The following is a 20787-nucleotide window of genomic DNA, read 5'->3' on the forward strand; positions in this document are numbered from 1 at the left end:
ACTCCCATGCATAGAGACTTGTGTGTGACTGACTCAGCAGTTATTTGGGTATGCTCTGAGGTGCCACAAAACCCATTGTGCTCACTGGAAAACCTGAGCAGACTCCTGATGCCTTCCAGATTGAAAAGTCTTTCCAGGCTACCAAAAGCAGTTCTGCTTGACTTGGCCTGGTTCAGAGGAAAGAGTCTTCTAGTTTATGGTTAGATTGGTCTTAATACACTCAAGAACTCAAATCTGAGTTCATGGATGCCAGTCTATCATGTAGTTCTGGATTAAGTCTGATATGAGGCAGCACCTAATTTTCCACAGCCCTGGCAGGCTGTCAAAAGATGGCGTTTGGAGAAAAAATCTCGCAGGACTTTTAGGTTAGCCCTGACCTTAACTAAAATGTTCTTCACTTAATCTGGTCTGAAAAACCAAAACACATATACAAAAAACCTGAATAACTCATCCAGTCTTGACTTTTCTAGTGTTAGATGCCTTTTTTCCACCACAGGAAGGCTGTATTAAACCTCAGACTTGAAAAAAAGTAAATGAAATTGTCATGGTTTGTTTCAGCTGGTAATTCTAACTACAGCACCTGTAAATGTAATGCTCATTTATAGGCAAAGTGCTCAGATGACATTTAATCTAAAACTAGAACTGCAGTGCAGGAGTACACACACTCATGATTCAGGACACACATACATTTTCGAACTTAAAACTGTATACAGCTTTAGCAGCTAAACTGGAAATTGAATTAAATTGGAAAGCAAATGCTGAGTGAATCTCCTGATTTTTCCTTTCTGAATCCCACTGGCCTTCCCTTGCTTACTGGAGGCAGAACAGGCAGTTCCTGACATCACTGGCCCTGCTGCTGTTTGACTTAGCCTTGCCATTCATGTCCACAAGTGAATCTCAAGGGCACCCATATTTTGTTAACCAGCTCTCTCCCAGGAGAAGCTACAGGCTGTTCACATCAGCTTTAGCATATCAAGGCTGTTGAGGTGGCAGCCACCTTTCAGTGACATCCTTAGGACGCTGAGGAGTGGAATTGTAATGAGTCCCAATTCAGGCATTGCCATTCCTCCTTCCTGCCCTCTCCTGTTCCCCTTTGCAAAGTGGAGCTTTACACACAATTTCAACGGCCAGACAGAGAAAGAGGAAAAACACCCCATTAACAACAACCAACAACGAAAAAACCCAAACACAAAATACAAGCATTGGAGAGGGCAAAATTCTCTCTCTGTCTACTGAATCCAGTGAAGAAATACTGCTTTCTCTGAAGGTGTTTATAACCTCTGCAAAGCTACCGTGTGGCTGCAGGATCATGGTACAGTGGATGGCAAAGGCTGGAACAAAGCCAGGTTTAAGGGCTTTGGTGAATGTATTGCTCTGCACCCCGCTGTTTGGAGCAGGGCTTGTGGTGGTAGCTGCTGCTGTGCTATAGGTAGGGAGAGTGCTTCAGTTGGGGCAGTGTTTTCTTTGTTCCTCTGGTAAAAGGGAAAGAAAGGGTTTGTGTGCATTTTCAACTGATTCATTTATCATTAATACAGTTCGTGTTTCCAGTAACTGTTTTCATTTTAAAATAAGGCAAGGCTGCCAGTGTTTCAGTAAGTGTTGTTTGTATATTAGTTAGACAACTTCTGTTTTATTAATGAGTATAATAATGAAAGTGCAGGTTTCTGAGTAGAAGGAATGGATGTTTTTATTTAAAGCATAGCAGGCATCATATAATGCCAATAAATGCGTCATTGTCACTGTAGGCATGGCTGGTCTGGACCTGCCTCTGATTGGGTTATTCCAAATAGGCCCAAGCACTTCATAAAAATGTCTTTGTCAGCCTAGTTTTCCTTCCAAACCTATTCATCTCTGTCAGTTTTTAATATTAGTACCAGGCTCTTGGCTATAGTCCATTAGTACTGCACTTAATTGCTCATGTTACAGATGATTACCAATATAAAAAGCATTAATGCTTTCCCATCATGGGACTGTTGCTCTGTGCACCACTTGGACCATACAGAGCTTCTAAGGTGTTGTTGTTTTGGTCGTTACTTTCTTCATCTGTGTTCCTCTAATGCCTTTCACGATCACAGAAAGCCAGAGGCATGTGTGGTTGGTGTGAGCTGATTCAGCCTACGCCGTTCCCTTGTCAGAACCCTACGTCTCTCCCTTATCGAGAAACCCTCAGAAACGGCTGCTTTTCTGCGAAGCACTCTGCTCCATGCTGCCTTCCCCTAATAATGCAGATGTGGTTTTCACATGCAGGGTTTGAGGTTTCTTTTCGCTTTTACACAGAACACATGATCAACAGCTTTAACTTTCTGGCATGAGCAGTAGGCTGTGTTTCTGCAGTGCTGGTGACACTGTTGTTAGGGATTTTTTGTAAATATTACACCACTGCTCCCCCTCCCCTCCCTCCCCCCCCCAAAAAAAAAACCAACGAAACCGAAAAACCCAAGCTGCTGGTTGGCAAGGTATAAAAAGTTCCCAATAAAATACATTGAACAAAAGAGAAATACTAGTAATTACCTGTTGGGGCTTTTTTCTGTCTCCAAGTCTGGCTGTGATTCATCTTGGTTTCCTCCAAGTCCTGTGCACGAGTTGCACACAAACACACATGGGCTGGGGAATTGTGGTGTGCAGTGGCATGCAGTAGCTCTCCTTGGCCTCTCTGGTGGACAGACAGAGGCTTCATGGCAGGCAGCTGGATGGTACCATAGACCAGGAGCTTCCTGGCCTCTTTGAGTGCTGAGGGAGCTGGGCTTCCTTGGGGTGTCCAGCAAGGGTGGACCCAGAGAAGCCCATGGGCCAGGTCCTGCTCTTCAGCAGCATGTCTCCTGTGCTGGCCCTCACAAGTTACAGCATTTAGGAAACCAGTCTGTCGCGGTCAGATACAGCTGGACAGGGATTTATTCAGCCTTGGACTCTCACAGGTTCAGGCAGCTGAGTGGGACAGTGTTCTGCAGAGACACAGCCACCTGGAAATTGAGGAGGAGCAGGTAGGTGAGATGTAGTTCTTCACAGGGGCCGGGTGGCTGTGCCCACACTTCGGACACTGACCTGCACAGGGTTTTATTCTGGCTGTGAGTGTGGCCCCTGGGCACTTGCAGAGAACCCTGCACATCTACCACGGGACTAAGCTTCAGGAGATGCAGTGTCCTGTACAGTTCAGAGCCCATTCTGCCATCTTTCTTTCTAAATCTCTGACAGAAAAATTATGTATGATCAGAAACACAAGGCAGGTCAAAATAGGTCCCTTATACGGTTTCCCTTTAACAGCCATAAAGTCTGCCTACCCTGAGGATATTGTGCAGTAATTCAATATGCAGGGGAGCCCTGTGTTCCATGCAAATGCTGTTTGGTTTTCTAAAGCGTTTGGATAACTTTCATAACGTATAAGCATTTCAGTGGAATTCTGCAGGAAATAACAGCCAGTCGTTAGAGGGAACAAAAAGTAGGAGGCTAGTATGGCATCTGCATGAAATTGCTTATGGTTATCTTTTTATACACATTGTAATTAATAGAAGGTTTTGATTTACACTGTTAAGTGTGAAAACATCCCCAGGCAAAAATTAATCAAATGTTATGTCATGCTGTAAACTACAACTGGCTCTTTGTTTGACCTAAAAAAAACCCCTTGCCAAGCAACAGTTTTTTCTCCTTGTTTTATTTTTGTCTTCACCTCACTTCCCGGCCCCTCTCACACTTCAGCTGGTCTCAGACTCCCAGAAAACTTTGCAAGTTGCAAATTGTCTCCATAGTTTTCCATCAAGCACAAATTTAAGCCTGAAGATAGATGAGGTGTCTCAGTTCTCTCTTTATTTTCCTAGGTTTTTGGTTGGGTGTTTTTTTTCTTTTTGATAAATAACAAGAGGTTTCTACTTATGATTTTCTGCCCTCAGGGCTTTATCATTAAGATTAAATAACTGTACTCTCAAGCACACCACTGAACAAACATCTTTTCAATTATGTGAGTAACAGATGCTTTAACAAAGGAACTATTGAAAATTCAGAAAGCTTCCCCCCTCCCCAAAATTTAAAAAGTATCAGATAACAGAGGAATGTAATTGTTTACCATTAAAACAGATCCCTGGCTGTCCTTTCAAAACATCTGAGTACGTGCATTTTTTTATAAATTTCTGGAGTTTCAGCCTCAGCAACTGACTGGCCAGCAGTAGAGTCAGTGGGAGTCCTTGAGTGCAAAGTGCTGGACAGTCGGGCAGTGCCTTTAAGTGCCTGCAAGGAGATGATCTCTCTCCTGTGTGGAATTCTTTTCCCACCTACATCCTTCCTTTCACACTGGAGTTTGTCCCAGCAGAACTGGGGCATGCTGTGTGCTGCCCAGTGCTCCTGGGTGCGTTGTCACCCGAGCAGAGAGGCCCTTGCCAGGCGTGCCCACCACGCACCTCTGCCTTGGGGCTCAGTGGGTGCTGAGGCCCTGCAGTGCCCAGGGCTTTGGGGTGCAGCACTCCAGCTCAGTGCTTGGAGTCAGTCAGTGTCACACATGGCAATCTTGTTTCTTGACATCCAGGAGTAGGGACAGACTCAGCGCAAGGGGACCAAGCCCCTTTTCCTCACTGGGAGCTGGGTTGCCCCAGGAGGGTGCTGCACAGTGGGCAGTGTGCCGTTCTCCTCTGCAGGAACAGCACCAATGAGTGAGACCTTTTCCCTCAGACTGCCCAGCGATGTGGGGAATCTCCACCTTGTACTCCAGGATTTTGTTAACGTGAAAGAGAATGCCCTCAGTTTGTTCGGCTTTCTGCAATATAGATACAACTCAGAGCTCCCAGGGAGGGTCAGCAGGATTTTGGAGTCCTGCCAGGAGACCCGCACCCCACAGACAATGCAAAATGGAATCTGTAAGCTTGTTATGACCACAGAGACCAAGCATTGCAGAGACTCCATGGATCCACCAAACAAATGCTTGTCTGCCTTTAGATGCAGAAACTGTGACTATGGCCAAAACAGAATCTTGTAGTGGTTTTGGTAGAGTGATCTGGAGAAGTTGCTCTGTGCCCACTACCCTTCCTTTGACTGTTTTCCATGCAGTAAATCTGCACCAAAGGCAAAAGACTGGAGTTGTTCATCTCCCCCTGCTGAGCCCTAGGATCAGGAGTGCCTGAGCTTGCCTTGCTGGGCTGTGCAGCTAAATCAACAGCTGTGTTTGTAATGTCACTAATTTCCAGTTTACTTAAAACGAAGTGTCTTTGAATTCTCTTAGAGCAGTGCTGTTCCCACCTTTCAGCAGTAAGCCATTCTCATTACCCACCAGCACTCCCAGTGGGCTGTGAGGAAAGTTGTTGTTGAAAGGATGAAAGAGCCATTTCTTTAAGGAAGGAAAGTTCTTTGGTAAGAAAATTGAACTCCAGCATATTTTGTCTTTGCTGATAAAATATGTGCCAGTTTTGTACTTCAGACAAATGCAAATAAAGCCATTGCTATTGTGTTCTGCACAAAAGCACGTGAGGCTTGCTTTCATAACCCCTGCATTGTACAATGCAATCCAGGGAAATCAGACTTCAGGAACACACTGCTTCATTTCCTCCATGTATTTTATATTCCCATTTTGGAAAACAAACTGAGACCTTAAAGTTTGGGTTATTCCTCTCCCCTCTTTGCTGGGAATGTGTCGCTGGTGCCCGGGAGAGCTGCCTCCTGCACCTGGCTATCCCCACTGACTGAGTGTTGTACAAGGTTTTCCTTGTTGTTTCCCTTGCAGACTCTGGACCAGTGCTCTTAAGATTTGTCCTTTTGAAAAGCAACAGGGTAAAAAAGACAAGACTTGTCTTGGGATCAGAGCTCAGGCATTCCTGCTGGTCCCTTGGAACAGCTGAATGTTTTGCCACTGACTTTCTAGGGGAAAAGAATCAGGTTTCTCTCACCAAGGTCACTGATAGGGGCCCGTTTTCAGTACAGGGGCTGTCCCAGCCCTGCACTCAGACCCTCTGGCTGCAGGGGCTGCGGGCAGCTCTGCAGGCTGCCATGAGGACATCCTGGAGCACATGGGTGCCCTCCTGGACTGAAAGAACCCCCTGTCCTGCCCCCCAGCTCCAGTAGTGCCTGCAGAGGAAGGAGTTGGAGCCACCATGGCCTCATGTGCTCAGGAGGAAATCGTTTTCCAAATTCCTACCACTAAAGAGACCTATTGCCTGTCCCTTTTCAGCATTTTTGAAGCTCTAACAGCTTAATGTTCTCATGATTTACATTAGCATCTAATCCTTGCATAATCTCACTAATCCCTTGGCCCCAAGATATCCATTGGCAGTGAGTTCCATGGGTTAACTGGTTGCTGTATTCACTTGGTGGAGTAAATTTAAATGATTTTCCATTTCTGTTGCAATTAACCTCCTTAACCTGGCCAAGCATGTGAATGGGGCAACATCTCCCAAGGAGTGGACTTTGGTATTTTGAGGCCTTCCAAGATCATTCTTCTGGCTTAGGGGCTCCAGTGCATCTTATTTTGTGTTGGGCTTGGCTCCCTGGAGAAAGTACAATGATGTCAATGGGAGACATGCTGAAATGTTTTATTCTGCCAGAAAGAAAACAAAAATAAACACTAAAACAGCGATAAAATATTGTAGGGGTTGTGCTGAGTTGCCTCCTTCCCTCCATCACCCTGTGTGTCCTGGGCATATGGTTCCTCCACAGAGCCCTGTCATATCCATACACAGTAGGGAGAATTAAAGAGGAAACTGGCAGCCTTAACATTTAATTTCCTTCCTCTTTCTGGGCTGGTCAGATCCTTTGCATTGTTGTAACTATTTTTTTAATCATGCCTATAAATAGATGTGCTCTCATGTGTCCTCTGAAGCAGAGTCAGGCCAAAAAAGTCATTCATTCTGCATAATCAATACATGTAGTGGTTACTGGCTCAGATGAGAATTTGTTTTGTAGCTGGGAAAAAAAATGTTGACTAATAAAGATTAAGGGCTTTGTATTTTTCTTTTTATGAGATGCTAATGATGAAGACATGTTTGATATACTGTGAAATACATTTCTCTAATGTGAAGTTTCTGCTTTTTGTTGGGAAAGAGATTCAGTCCCTGGAGGATTTTCAAATATTTTGTAAATATAAAATTATCTGCTTCAGTGTTTTTTAAAAAAAGGTTGGCAGAAAGCCAACTTACTTACATTACTGTAATAGATTTGCTGACCTCTGACATCTGCTGCAGAGAAGTACATTGAATTTTTCATAATATCAGATGATGCAGATCTAAAAACTCGGTACACTGCACCATTATTTAATTCAGGACTTACTAAAGGAAAATCTTTTTTTGAGTAGCAGTTTATACGTGATTAAACTTAATATTGCCGATTGTAATAAATCAGGATTAGTATAGTACTGATTTGTTAATCTAACTTGTATTGATTTAAAGTTGTCTTTATTTTTAAAAAAATAAAAAGAAATAAAGGAAAAAGACTGGCTTTTCACAGTGACTGAATTTAATAAGAAGTCCTGTGATAGCAAAGACTCCCCTACTGTTTCTGCTCTTGGCTGGAAAATGTTATTCTTGTATTATTCCAGGAAAAAAAAAAACCTCATGCTGCTAAAAATCTGCTGCCTGTGGAAAGATTTTTTTAATACACTGGTGCTTACATATTCTATTTATGTTAATTGACTTATAAATAATACATTTTATTAATCTTAATATTGGAATCTTGATCATGATAAAGACCCTTTTATTTGGTCTACTCTCAGGCTTTACAAGTAAATATTCTTTAGACCACAAAATATTCCCCCTCTTTTCCTTTTTTTATGAATACTTTTATACTTCCCCCCTGTCGGGAAGTACAGCCACAGTTCAAAGCGACTGAAAACACGATTGTTGTTTCCAACACACGATACGTTTGAGATATCTGGATCCAGTTTTTTGGACGTTGTCTTTACCTCTCCTTGCGCAAAGATTGATTAAATCTTACCTGCACTGCAAATATTTGACCAAAAAAAAAAAATCTTTTGCTGGTTTCAGACATGTCACATTCTGCTAAACTATTTGGCTAACAGCAGATCGCATTCTTCCGGTGTTGGGCAATATTGACCTTAAATTGGCTAAGCCGGCTGCTTTCATGGCATGTGAGCCGGCTGCTTACATGTTGAGAGAGCTGTATTAGCTTTATTACTCCTGCGCTATAAAAACTTCTAATAATCAAATGATAAGATCATATCCTGTGGGTAATTGTGTTGTACCATGACAGGATAACTGAAAGAACATTCAGGGAAAATTGCAACCGACGGAAATCTCTACGTGAAGAGGCAATTGCTGGTGTTGCTCGGCTCGGTGCTGCTCCCTGGGGTCTCGCAGCCCGCATTCCTGCCCGGCTCCTCGCCAGCCGCCCCCAAACGCCACCTCCGTCGGCCCTCCTTTGAAACGAGGAGGGGAAAATCCTAGAACAAGCCATCCTTGTGTTTTGACTCAGTTTTACCTTAGTCATGCCGCCTCCCCGATACACGAAACATTTAATTCCAGATTTCCTGCCACTGGCTCCAGGCCACTGACCAGCTATGTGAAATGTATTTTTACTGCTGTCGGCCTGCCAACTGCTGAGCTCAGTGAAAAATAACTAAAATGAAAACCTTGTACTCCCACGTGAACCCTTAAGATCAGAAAAGGAAATTTAAGCCACGGTTACTAATTAGCACCCAAGCTAATGAGTTCTGGTGAGGTGCAGAGGCAGGAGGAGGAGGAGGAGTTTGGGTCCCGCGTTACCCTACGAGGCTCAGCGGAGAGCACGCGAGCGGTGATTAATCACGTTGGCCCGGGCCTTGCTCTTGGCCCGGCCGTAGCCACTGGGTTAATCACTCAGCATCTTCCAGGGAAAGGCTCATTCCTGGGGCTGGGAGCATCTCTGTCTCCCATGAGGCACTGGACAGCATCTGAAACCTTTACGGATGGAATATGTAGATTTTTAATGGGCGACGCGTTCCCATGGAAACAAAACAAAGTCAAACACTCCCCTCGCAGTGCTAACAATTACTGTAATAAAATGTGTTTTTATTAAAAGCGACTTTAAATACTTAACACATGGCAGAGCAGCCTCGGCGCTGCCCTATGTGAAACCCAACCTTGCCTCTAAGTGAAGTCCAAAGTGCTTTGTGCAGCGCGGGGAGGAATTTGATGTTTTCACCAATATTTGTGCTTTGCAAATGAAATGTAGCAGCCTCAAGTATGAACAGGATTATTTTTTTCTTCTTCTGCTTAGTTATGCTTTTTATTATATAAACATTACCTGTAATATTACAGTGGGAAGTAGGTATTTGGCAACTACGTATTATTTTGCTAAGTTTGCATAGAGGGAGCAGTTTCCAGTTTTAGCAGCTGTAACATGTTTAAACTCAGTTTGTAATGGGATCTGAAGATGAATATTCCCTGTGGGCTCTGCTTAGCTTCATTACTGGAGCCCTGCCAAATCCAGGGCCAGAAAGTATTATTCACGCCTCTTTGCACATACCATGTCAGAGCATGCTCAGTTAATGAATTTTGTTTCTAATATAACATAAATTAGGTTTATATTTTAACATAATTTATGTTGAATTGTATTAAAATGTAAAATATTATGATCACGAGCAATCTAATTCTGCTCTCTTAAGCCCAAACTGTGTTTGAACATCTGAGTATGTAAATTAAAATTGCATGCTTAGAAACTGATTCTAGGATAACAAACGAATATCTGAACCAAAGAGGTTTCTGCCTTGGAGTCTTAGATTAAAGATAATTAAGGATTCCTGGTATTTGAGTAGATTTATGTTGTTTATAAGCAAAGTACATTTTCTTCACAGAGTCAACTTGTCTTCCTTTTTTTTTAACAAATTATGTTTTCTGTAATAATGTTCAAATTTTTAAAGTCTGAGTCTTATATTAATCCCACAGTGAGTCATTAATCATACTAAAATGCATTATAAAAACTTTAATCACTGAAGTTGAAACTGAGATTGTAATGCAATCCATCCCTTTTAATTATATCAGTTATTTTTCCTTTCAGATCAAGAATTGCAAAGAGAAAACAGAGACATTAAAACTCAGTGTGTTTGATGGTTTTGGGGGGGGGTGTATTTTTTGTTTGTGTTTCTTCCTTGTGTTTTTAAAGTGATTTCATGCACTTTGTGGAGATTGTGCACCTGGAGGTTGTGTAGCTGTTACCAAGTTGGCTGTGGCTTTGTAGGTGTTTTCCTGGGGTTTGCTGCATGCTGTTAAAGTCAGAGAGGGAAAATAAAAATAAATGGTGGGGTTTTTTTTTTTCTAAAACATAATGGCTGATATTCTCATCTGGTACAAATTGGTGTAGCCACACAAACCACTGCGAAGTTACTGACAACTCATCCACACCAACTCTAACTCCACTGAATTTATTCTGCGTGATAATCTTGCCAAATAAATTGATTTCTTCTACTTGGATTTATAGATACAGAGTTTAAACTGTTGCTTTTATGGCATGGAAGAAAATGGATTTATTAAGTAAACTGCTCATAGTAGATACATTTTTTCTTTTCTATAACAGCAAAACCTGATCAATTATTTGTTCCTTAATCCCCTAGATTAATCCTGCCATATGAAAGATTTATTAAAGGAGAGGAAGATAAGCCACTGCCTCCAGTGAAACCTCGAAAACAGGATAACAGTTCCCAGGAGGGTGAAGCGAAAACAAAAGTGTCTGGAACAAAACGCATCAAAAATGAAAACCAAAAGAGCAAGAAGGAAAAAGATAATTCACAGAAACCCCAAGATGCATCTGAGGTCTGTTGCTTCCCTGCTTTTCAGTTTTTCAATTAAAAATGCACAGCTTTAATCACATGAAATCCAGTGATAAAATATATAATTTAAATTGGAGAATTCCAACCGGTTGGCCTTTTAGTTTGCTCAGCGATGGAAATTCAGCTGTTGTGGTCCTGGTCTGTGCTGGGATTTCCTGGGCTGCGGATGGCAGCCGCTCTGCTCCGTGCTGCACAGCGGGGATGGCACAGGACCAAGCTCTGGAGCTGACTAGCACCAGTGCTGCTCATTGTATTATACAGTGGTCACCATTAACAGATCTGCAGCTGCCAAAGGGAAACCACACAGCTACCACAGTTATTTCCTAATCTAAGTATAGGTTGCGGGAACCTCTAATATTGTTGATAATACTGTGGTAACAGTTGGACACAGCTGAGTTTTATAATGGTAACCTCTGGATCAGCCCTTCTGTGCTCACAGATGTATGCATGACTGTGAGAAAACATATTGCTCCCTAGGATTTTTATTATATTATACTAAGTTTCTTTTTGAACTAAAAGGTCACATTTTGAGGGAACCACCTTCCAAGCCCTGAGATGGACTTCCCTCTCCCAGGCAGTAGATGGCTCTCAGCTGAGGTTCCTATTCAGACACAACAGGTTCCTACCATGTCACACGGGCAGGCCCCAGTTTCCACACAGAGCCACATTACCTGCAAGCATAGAACAGCCCCGTGGAGGAGATTTTATGTTCTCCACGCAGGGTAAGATTGATGGTAGAACTCATATTTGTCTGCAAATAAGGGTAACCTTCAAGTGTTGTTAAGTGATAAAAAATCAATGGGGTTTTTGCTCTGGTGTTACTTAAGCACCTTCCTTTGTACATCTGCCCACTCTCTCGTGTTCCCGGCTTGCACTGCCTGTGAAGGAGCTCCTCACACACAACCCCTGCAAAGCATGTTGCTTTTCCTGTCTCTGTCTGCCAGATCACAGCAGCCTTCAAGGCGTTGCAGTGAAAGTAAGTATTTAAAGAATGTCGAAACACGTGCCCAGCAGACTGTGGCTGCTCCTTTGACTTCACTGCGTCTGGCAGGTACAGAAGTCCTGTTGCTGAGTTTGTTAGAAAATTTTATTGAGTCAGCGATCAACAATCCTCCTCCTCATTGTTTTAAAAAACAATGCAGGACCTGTAAACACAGATGCCTCTGAGACTCCATGTACACAGTTTTGAGAACAGAAAAATTTGGGTTTCGTGTCCCACTACCTCTTTAAGTTGTGCTTACAAGGACAGTTTAATCTCCCATCCAAAGAAGAATTTATGTTTTAAATAACAGTACCATTAATACCTAATTTAAGAGCAATCCCCAGAAAGACTTTTTTTTTTTTTCTTACATTGTAATTTTAAAGTAGAGGGAGTACCGTGTGGGTAAAGTTAAAAAAAACACCACATCGAGAGGAGACTGCACTCAAATGTGCTTCAGTCACTGGAAGGCTGCAAGACAACTTGCCCAAAGCAAGGGGAAGTGAAGTGGAAGCTTGTACTCCCTTCCCTTGTCATTCCTTCATCCCTGATTATTTATTGAGGTCTTGGATCAGGAAGACACATTACACACTATCTGTACCACTGCTGCTAAGCCCAACATAACAAGTCAGCAACAGAGCAACAGCCTTCACTTTGAATTTCCTTGCTTTTGTTGTTCCCTATTTCAAACTTCCTGCTGTTTAAACTGAAGTTATTTTTGTGTGGTTTGCAGGAAGAGTTCCTAAGCTGCGCTTATCGGAAATGTAGGGAGCCTAGACGAGACAATAAAAATGTACAATTGTGGTAGTTCCCTATTGTAAAATGGTACCTTTTATGGAAAAATTAATGTCTCCTCCCTGACTAGGGTGGAAGACATGTCCTGCCCCTGTTTGATCAGAGTGGGCCATTAAGGACCTTGACCTCCATGTCAGTCACCATACGGGTCGGTGATCACACAAAGCCCGCTCAGTGAAGGGGTGCAGGGTGGATGCTTCACCCCTGGGTGGGTGTAGGGCTCCAGAACTCATCTGTGCTTTGCTGTATGGAGGGCTCCGTGCCCAGGATGTGGCACTTAACGGGGGCAGCAGGCAGGAGACGTCCAGCTCCTTTGGGTGGAGCAAAATCCAGGTCTGCTGGAGCCAGGCAGAGGGTTGCTTGTCTCTTGCCCCGCAGCCATGCCCTGGCAGTGGAGCCCCGTTCCTGGGCCCTCATCCAGTCACAGCAGCGATGAGGTATTGCTCGGAGGGAGAGCCCTGTGGCCACCACATAAATGTGTAGGCATGTCCCCAACCAAGCCACCACTTAAGCCATTTCTGCATGTGGTCTGGAAACTGTGAGCTGCAAAAGCATAATGCAGTTACAAATGTGTGGTCGTCTCAATTGCGTGTTCAACTCATGCACCATTAGAAGTGTGCAGGGAGAGAATATAACTTTAATTTATTAGGATTGCGTTTGCCTTTGTGCTCTTCCCTGTTTTCCTGCCATCACAATGACATTGTCAGTGTAATAAGACACCAGACAAAATGCTATTAGCCTTAGACTGCACATTTCCTCACAATAGCTGAAACTTCAATCAAAGTATTGCTTAACAGAAACAAAGAGCAGAATGTACAGTTATTAAGTATGATTATCTTTTTTTTTCTCCTCCTTGCTTTGCTCATCTGTCTGGTATTTGCCTGTAATTTTATAAGCTCAAGGGACTAGCGATGGTACTTTGTAAAGGACCTAATGATGGTATTTGGCTGCAAAAGTCAGCTATGAGTTTAAAAAGAAGAAGTTAGGATGACTAACAGACACTGTAACTAATAGGCCAACCAAACAGACAGGAATATTTAAAAGCAGCTGTGAAGAAATAAATCTCTGAGGGTTAGATTCATTAGGACCATCTCCAATTCCCTGCTCCTGCAGCAGACCATAAAGCAGCATTTGGGTGATAACTTTCTCTGTGCGTCTTATCTTTACAATGAAGGAAGAAAGAAAACAATAACAATAAAGGACTCACACAATGCTGCTGTTTTATGACTGTCTTCTACCACGACATGTCAGAGGAGAGTGACAGCAGTTTTGAAAAGGGCTGTCAGTCAGCTGGATCACAGATGGGATGCTCTGGTGACCTCTCTGGGTCACAGTTCAGCCAGCTACATAATGGGATGAATAGTGTGAATTGTGCACACACGCTGTATTAATGGGGGAGCAGAGCGAGCTACGGTCCCATTGACGAGAACGTATAAAAGCCATGTTTGTAATAGCAGGCACACACACTTACTGAATGTTGACAACTTCATTTTAATCCGTTAATAAAAAAATGTGTGTCCTAGTTAAGCTGTGGCAGTGATTTGCTGCCTACAATAGGGATTTCTAGTATGCCATTTCTATCATTTTCACACTTTAATGCAGAACTGGGTGTGAATGATCTCCTGTGTGATCACTGAATTTTAAGATAGCTGTGCTGGGGAGACTTTAGGCAAGGAAAAGCATAGAAATAGTGTGGTTATCTTAGGTGAAGTTGGCTAGCAGGAGAAATTTCTATAGCCTTATTGTTTGTGTCATGAAATCTGCTCTTCTGCATTTGCCTAATTAATGTTAAAAGAGTATATAACGTCAGCATTTAGCTATGTGATCAAGCCACCAGTACCTCTCATCAGGTTACAAACATCTGCTGTTTTGAAATGCTTTATTGTGACTCTAACAGGCATGGTGTATTTTTTAATATTTCCAGGAGGTACTTCTCTTTGTTTGAGTCCAGTACCTGATGTCAGAGCCTTCACAAGGCAAGGTGGTTGGCAAGTCCTCTAAAAGTAGCCAACAGTGTACTGTGCATAACCTTACCAACAGACTTCCAGGACATACTGCATTCTTACTATTGTCTGTTGTATCATTTCATTAGGTTTCGTCAGAACAAGAGAAGGATCAAGAACCAGCAGACCAGAAGAACTTCCCTGAACACCCTGCAGTGGGAGAGATGAAACAACCCGTGCAAGTCCCTCCATCTCTTTTACCAGACACGGCTCGGACACTGCCTCTGGAGAAGACAGACGTGACTGAGAACAGCACCAACAGTGAGAAGGCCAAGGAGGAGGTTCAGCACTCGTCCTCTTTCTCCAGTGTATCCGTGCCTGCAGAAGAAGATGCTGTGCTGGATGGCCCTGTCGCAAAACGATTAAACCCCCCAGCAGATGCCCTGGAAGACACAAAGCCTGAACAAAGACTACACAAAGCTTTTTCTGACAGTCTAGAAAGTGAACCTCCAGAAATGCCCTTCACAACTTTCCCAGTCCATCTGCCCACTCAGAGCGACATGGAAGATGAGAAGCTGCCAGGGATGGCTGATTACATCGCAAACTGCACGGTGAAGGTGGACCAGCTGGGAAACGAAGATATCCACAATGCACTAAAGCAAACGCCCAAAGTACTGGTGGTGCAGAACTTCGACATGTTTAAGGAAAAGGAGCTGCCCGGGTCCATGAACGATGACTCCACTTTCAGTTACACACCACTGCTGTACTCAAAAGGTAATCCAGGCATCATGTCACCCCTGGCAAAGAAGAAGCTGCTGTCGCAGGTCAGCGGGGCCACGCTGTCGTGTAACTATCCTTACGGTTCTCCTCCACCTTTGATCAGCAAAAAGAAACTCAGCAGCAGAGATGAACTGTCCTCAGGTGTATCGCAAGGCTCCCACGCCCCTAATTCTGATCCTGTAGCAATTAATAGGCCCTCAGTCATACAACATGTACAGAGTTTTAAAACCAAGGAAGAAAGGAAGTCAATTAATGATGTTTTTAAACATGACATGCTAAGTAAACCGGATCCTCAGCGCTGTGATTTTTCAAAACATCACCTTAGTTCTATTGCCGAGTCATACCTACCGAAGTCAGATATCCAGGACTGCAAAGATAAAATGAGCGAGAAAAGGGCACTGCAGCACTCCCATGTGCCCACTTTCTTGGCAGATTTCTATTCATCACCTCATCTGCACAGCCTTTATAGGCACACAGAACACCACCTTAATAACGAACAGACATCAAAGTACCTCCCCCGGGACATGTTCAGAGAGTCTGAAAATATTTCTACTTTTACTCAACACAAACACCAAGAAAAACTAAATTTAAATTATCGCCCATCTTTGCATCAGCAAGAAAAAAAGGCAACAGTGGAGGCCTCTTCAGATGATCAGCCAACAGATTTGAGTCTTCCAAAGAGCATACACAAACAGACTGCAAAGGTTCCAGGCTCCAGTCTCCCTCACTCATCCACGGCCCAGCAAGAATGCAAAGGGATCTCCCCATTCCAGGCTGGAAGCAGCCAGGCGGTGAGCCTAGACTGTAACCCCAAAGCTTGCCGCGTGTTCCCTATGGCATTGACAACCCCAAAAAAACACAGCGAGTTGCTCCACAGGTCTGGGAAGCAGCAGGCCCAGAGGCTGGAGAATCTGAGGAAGATGGAGGGGATGGTGCATCCTATTGTCAGCCGCAGAACGAGCCCTCAAAACGTGGGGGCTGCCCGGCCCCTGAAACGGAGCCTGGAGGATTTGGACAAAGTAATTTCTGAAAAAAAAATCCGAGCTGTCTCTCCTATTCACTTACCAAAGGAGACCTCGGCGAAAGACAAGGTTGCCGACCAAGAGGGGGAAGGTAGCAAGTCAGTGCATGGCCTCCATTCTGGCAGCATGCTGGAAAGCCACAAATTTCCTCTGTCAGGCCCCATCTTCCCAGGCTTGTATCCAGGGAGCCTGTGCACGGGGCTGAACAACCGCCTCCCGCCCGGGTATTCTCATCCCCTGCAGTACTTGAAAAATCAGACCGTGCTATCCCCACTAATGCAGCCTTTGGCTCTTCACTCCTTCATGGTGCAGAGACAATTCCTCACGTCCCCTGCAAACTCCCAGCAACTGTACAGACACTTAGCTGCAGCAACACCTGTAGGAAGTTCCTATGGTGACCTTTTGCATAACAGCATTTATCCTTTAGCTGCTATAAACCCTCAAGCTGCATTCCCACCTTCCCAGCTATCCTCTGTACATCCCAGCACAAAACTGTAAACCCCCTCGCTTACAAAAGATGGTCTGAGGAGAAAAGTTCAGTCAGCGACATTCCTCCCCCTGTGACGATGTCTCGCAGATTTAGCGGTCTGTGTTTTGGTCAACCAGGATGCAGTCATATCCCGCCTAGAGGAGCGTCTTGGAGTTTGATGGAGACGGGACTGCTTCTTGAATTCTGGCTCCCACATCAGCCCCCTCACCCCTTATCCCTGCCCTTGCAAAAAAGAAAACCAAACCAAAAAAAAAAAAAAAAAAAAAAAAAAAGGAAAAAGAAAAAAGAGAGAGAAACAAAAATACAGAAAAAAAAGATTTTTTTTTGGATTTTGCCTATGTGTTTTCTGAAAGGACTTGAACATGGTAAGAGCAGATGTTCAAAGGGAGCCGTGGAAACGCAGGCCCAGTCCTGAGCTCACTGAAACCCAGGTGAGGGCTGCGTTTGCCTTTCACTGAGCCAAGGACCAGAGGCTGTGCATTGGTGCAAATGAGTCAAGGACTTCAGATGACCCTGGAAAGAAGTGGGCCGAGAATCTGTACAATCAGTGGATGTGCTTTTTTGGGTAACTTTTCCTGACTTTTAAAGATTCAATCAATGCAATGTATAGTAAAACGGCAATAGATTTTTTTCATTTTAACACTATTAGAACAGAATGGTAAACACTGTTTAATTTGACTGTACATATCCACTTCATAAACTACCAGTGTCACATTTGGTCACAATAATTTATATAGTTTCGTTTGTCCAGTATATTCTGTGCTCTTTATGTTTGGTTTTTTGTTTTGGGTTTGTTTTTTTTTTAAATTAAACAGTATCATTTTATCTGCAACTTTTTTAAAGGCTGTGGCTGTCCTAATTTTTTTTTATTACGTGTTTGTAATTTTTCCAGTTTCTTTATACTTTTGAGCAGCATTTCTGTTTCGTTTTTGTTGTAACGTTTACTGTTTACAAACTGAAGCAACTGGTTCAGATTAATCTTAATGGTTATAAACATACTGTAGGTGATGTTATGGTGCAAGGATGCGAACAAGGTTCCTTTCCCCAGGGCCCACCCCTGTGAGGTGCTGAGCACCTCTCACCCTTCTGTTGTTGCGATGGCTCCTGTGCTGCTTCTCCCCTCCCACCGAGCTTTGCTTTCCTGTATCGTGGTCTGTGAATTTGTCGAGCGTTGTACTTAATCTTACCTAGGCTGTGAAACCCTCCTGCCCACCAGCGAAACGGTCTAGAAAACAAAACCTCCCTGGCTCTAGCTGCTGAATGACAAAGGAGTGCAGAAAACAGATTGGAGGCTTGTGAGGATGTTGAGAATTTCAGAACTTGTGGGAGGAGCCAGTGTGGATTTGAGTCAGAGGCTTACAGGTTGTTCCTGTGCCTCACAATGGGTAAGGGGTTCTGTGCAGTGGTTGGGATGGTCCTTCCACACTCCCATGGGGATCTCAGCCTCTCCCTGCGCATCCTTTTGCAGGGGGGAAGCCCAGGTGTGGAGAGGCTGGATTTTCCTGATGAAAGAGCTTCCCTGTGGATGTATATTCACTTTGCAGGACATCACCACTACGCAGCTGAGCACAGACATTGATAAAGCGAAGTGTCACTGGAGGCTTTACACAGTGTGAAAATTGGTTGTGGTTCAAACCATCTCAGTTACTGTTCAAAGACAGCGTACTTGATATGAAAAGAAAAAACAAACTACTTAGAAACACTTTGCATGCTAGGCATGTCAATAAATTTTCCCGTGATATGAAGCCAAATACAATATATAATGTATCATACTTAATATCCAAAGGTGGAAACCAGAATAATATACTCGTCTACTGTTAAAAATCCAGCTTCTTCAATTAAATACTTTATATTCCTGTGGTAAAACTATATTTAATTGATTGATAAACAGACTAGTAGAACTTGGAACATAGATGTGCCAGTGCAGAGTATCCTGCTGCTCCACAAGTCATACAGGAAAGAGAACCGCAGGCTCATCCAGGCAGAGGCCACAGTGTGGAGGACATCTCTAGAAAAGTTGCACTAGATCTGAATCACGTAAGAATCAGGGGTTTGGGGATGGGGGGGAGGAGGGTGGAGGAAAAGGGGGCAGGGAATATAAAAATCTACAACAAATGCAAACAGAAGCTTGTTGTGTGTTTGGCAAAGCAAATGCTTCTCCTTGTTTTAGTTAAATCGTGTGTTCTGGAGTTGTGCATTTGTTTACGCAAAGTGTCCAACATCCCTTTTGGTTACGTCCTGTTTGAGTTTGCTGATAGGCTTTTTGGAGCCATGCTGAGGTAGCACAGGGCTGGGGGACAGGGAAGAAGGCTCCTAGCTTGCCCCATGAGGAGACTGGCCACTGCTGGCTGGGAAAGCTCATATTGGGCAAAACATCAGGGCTGAGGAAAAGAAATGGTGGCATAAACCCCCAAGAGAAGCTATGCATTATTTGTTTAGGAACTCTTTCAACAGAAATCTTGGAAATCTTTCAACAGACTATTGAATTCTTCATTGGCTGAAAAGTCTTTTTTTTTTCTCAATTTCTTAAATGGGGCTTTGTTTGCATTGTTTGAGTTCAAGGGGCCTTATTATTGAATGAAATTGCACAAGTCTTTCTTTGTGCAATCAGACCATTGTTATTGGTAGGTTTGTAAAGGAAACTGCAGAATCTAATTGGCAATAGAGTCATAAATCTATTTACTAGGAGCCAGTTCCAAGAAGTGTTGCAATTCAAACGCACTATGTCCAGGATGCATTAGGGATGCTAAAGGTTGTGAGATCCAAAGGAAGAGGCCCAGCAGCAAACAGCTCGTGTGTAGCTTCTGGCCATGGTCTGAGCCAGGCTTCATGAAGCACGTGGGAAGCAGGGCCTGATTCCCAGTGTGACTGTGCCCCTGGCCAGGCGGGGTGGGAGCAGGCCAGAAGTTTGTGGCAGGTCTGTTGTGGCTGTGAGCTGGCCTGGTGTGAAGAGCTTGCCCAGTGGGTTCATGCCTGGGAAGTAGTTTGTCCCAGCAGCAGAGAGGTTGGCTTGGCAGCAGCTGGAGCTCAGGCAGGGCACAAGTGCTGTGCTGCCTCTGCCAGCAGCTCTGCCCCATGCGGGGAGACGTGGGGCTGCCACCTCCAGAGAGGGGGTTCCTCGCTCCCACTGCCTGCTCTCTTCCTTTGCAGTGATCAGTGAGGTCACATCTGGTCCAGTGCTGTGTTTGTGCTGATTTTGATGAGCAGTGGGACTTCCCGCACCGCTGTGAGGCGGGTGGCATTGGCAGCGCTGCCGTGAGCGCTGTTTGCTGTATGTGTGGTTGATATTTCGCTCGTTCTCTTCCTCTTTCTCCCCTCTCCCCCCAGCCCCGCAGTTTTAAATATGTTCTAATAATGGCAGCATAATCTACTAGCTGTTTATACTTTTTTAACTTTCTTTTGTTGTAAATATTGTATACTTTTTGTGATTCAAGTTATGTAGCCTATATGCTCTGTAAGGTGATGATTTGTATATATAAAAAATGGCCCAGTAATATTATATAGTTTCCCATTTAAAAGGTTATTGAGTAACCTTTGCATTAGTTTAAACACTACCAGAAATAAAGCTGAGCCAACTATAAACACTCAATTTTTGTATGTTTTCCAAATTGTACTTATTAATGCTTTTGATACTGTATTATGTGCCAATAGTTTCCCAATCACATAGCAGGCAAAAGATATTTTGTACTTTTTGATCCACTGTAATATTTAATAAAAAATGTTACTATCTGTTCCCTTTTGTGTTTGATTAATAATTCTGTAAACAGCCCTTATCGCATTGGATTACATATTATCCCATCTGACCTTTCAGCCCTCTTATATTGGCTTTTCTAGAGAAAGTATCTCCTCCTGCAAATGATTAGATTAAAGAAATGGAAGTTTGCAATTTCCTCAAGGAGGGAGAGACAAGATCTTCAGTCAGTGCCCCGCTATTTTTGCAGTATACTTGCATTAAAGTGTGGCTGTGATCATGCTGACTATAGGAACAGCTTTTGAGAGGGTAACTTCTGTGCTTAGCCAATGGCTCCAGTACCAAATTTGCTCCA

The 20787-nt window shown here is 43.6% G+C and overlaps 1 protein-coding gene across 3 annotated transcripts in view; it reads left to right on the plus strand.

Moving 5' to 3' along the window:
- ARID5B (AT-rich interaction domain 5B) overlaps positions 1-20474 on the plus strand; it is a 117756-nt gene extending 97282 nt beyond the window's left edge. For all 3 annotated transcript variants that reach the window (XM_063406113.1, XM_063406112.1, XM_063406114.1), the window contains 2 exons: positions 10517-10715; positions 14599-20474. In XM_063406113.1, the coding sequence (XP_063262183.1) occupies positions 10517-10715; positions 14599-16749 (2350 nt within the window). In that variant the 3' untranslated portion in view covers positions 16750-20474. The remainder of the gene's footprint in view (positions 1-10516; positions 10716-14598) is intronic.
- Positions 20475-20787: the final 313 nt, after the last annotated feature.

Source organism: Prinia subflava, chromosome 9 (genome assembly GCF_021018805.1).
Source record: "Prinia subflava isolate CZ2003 ecotype Zambia chromosome 9, Cam_Psub_1.2, whole genome shotgun sequence".
Taxonomy (NCBI): Eukaryota; Metazoa; Chordata; class Aves; order Passeriformes; family Cisticolidae; genus Prinia; species Prinia subflava.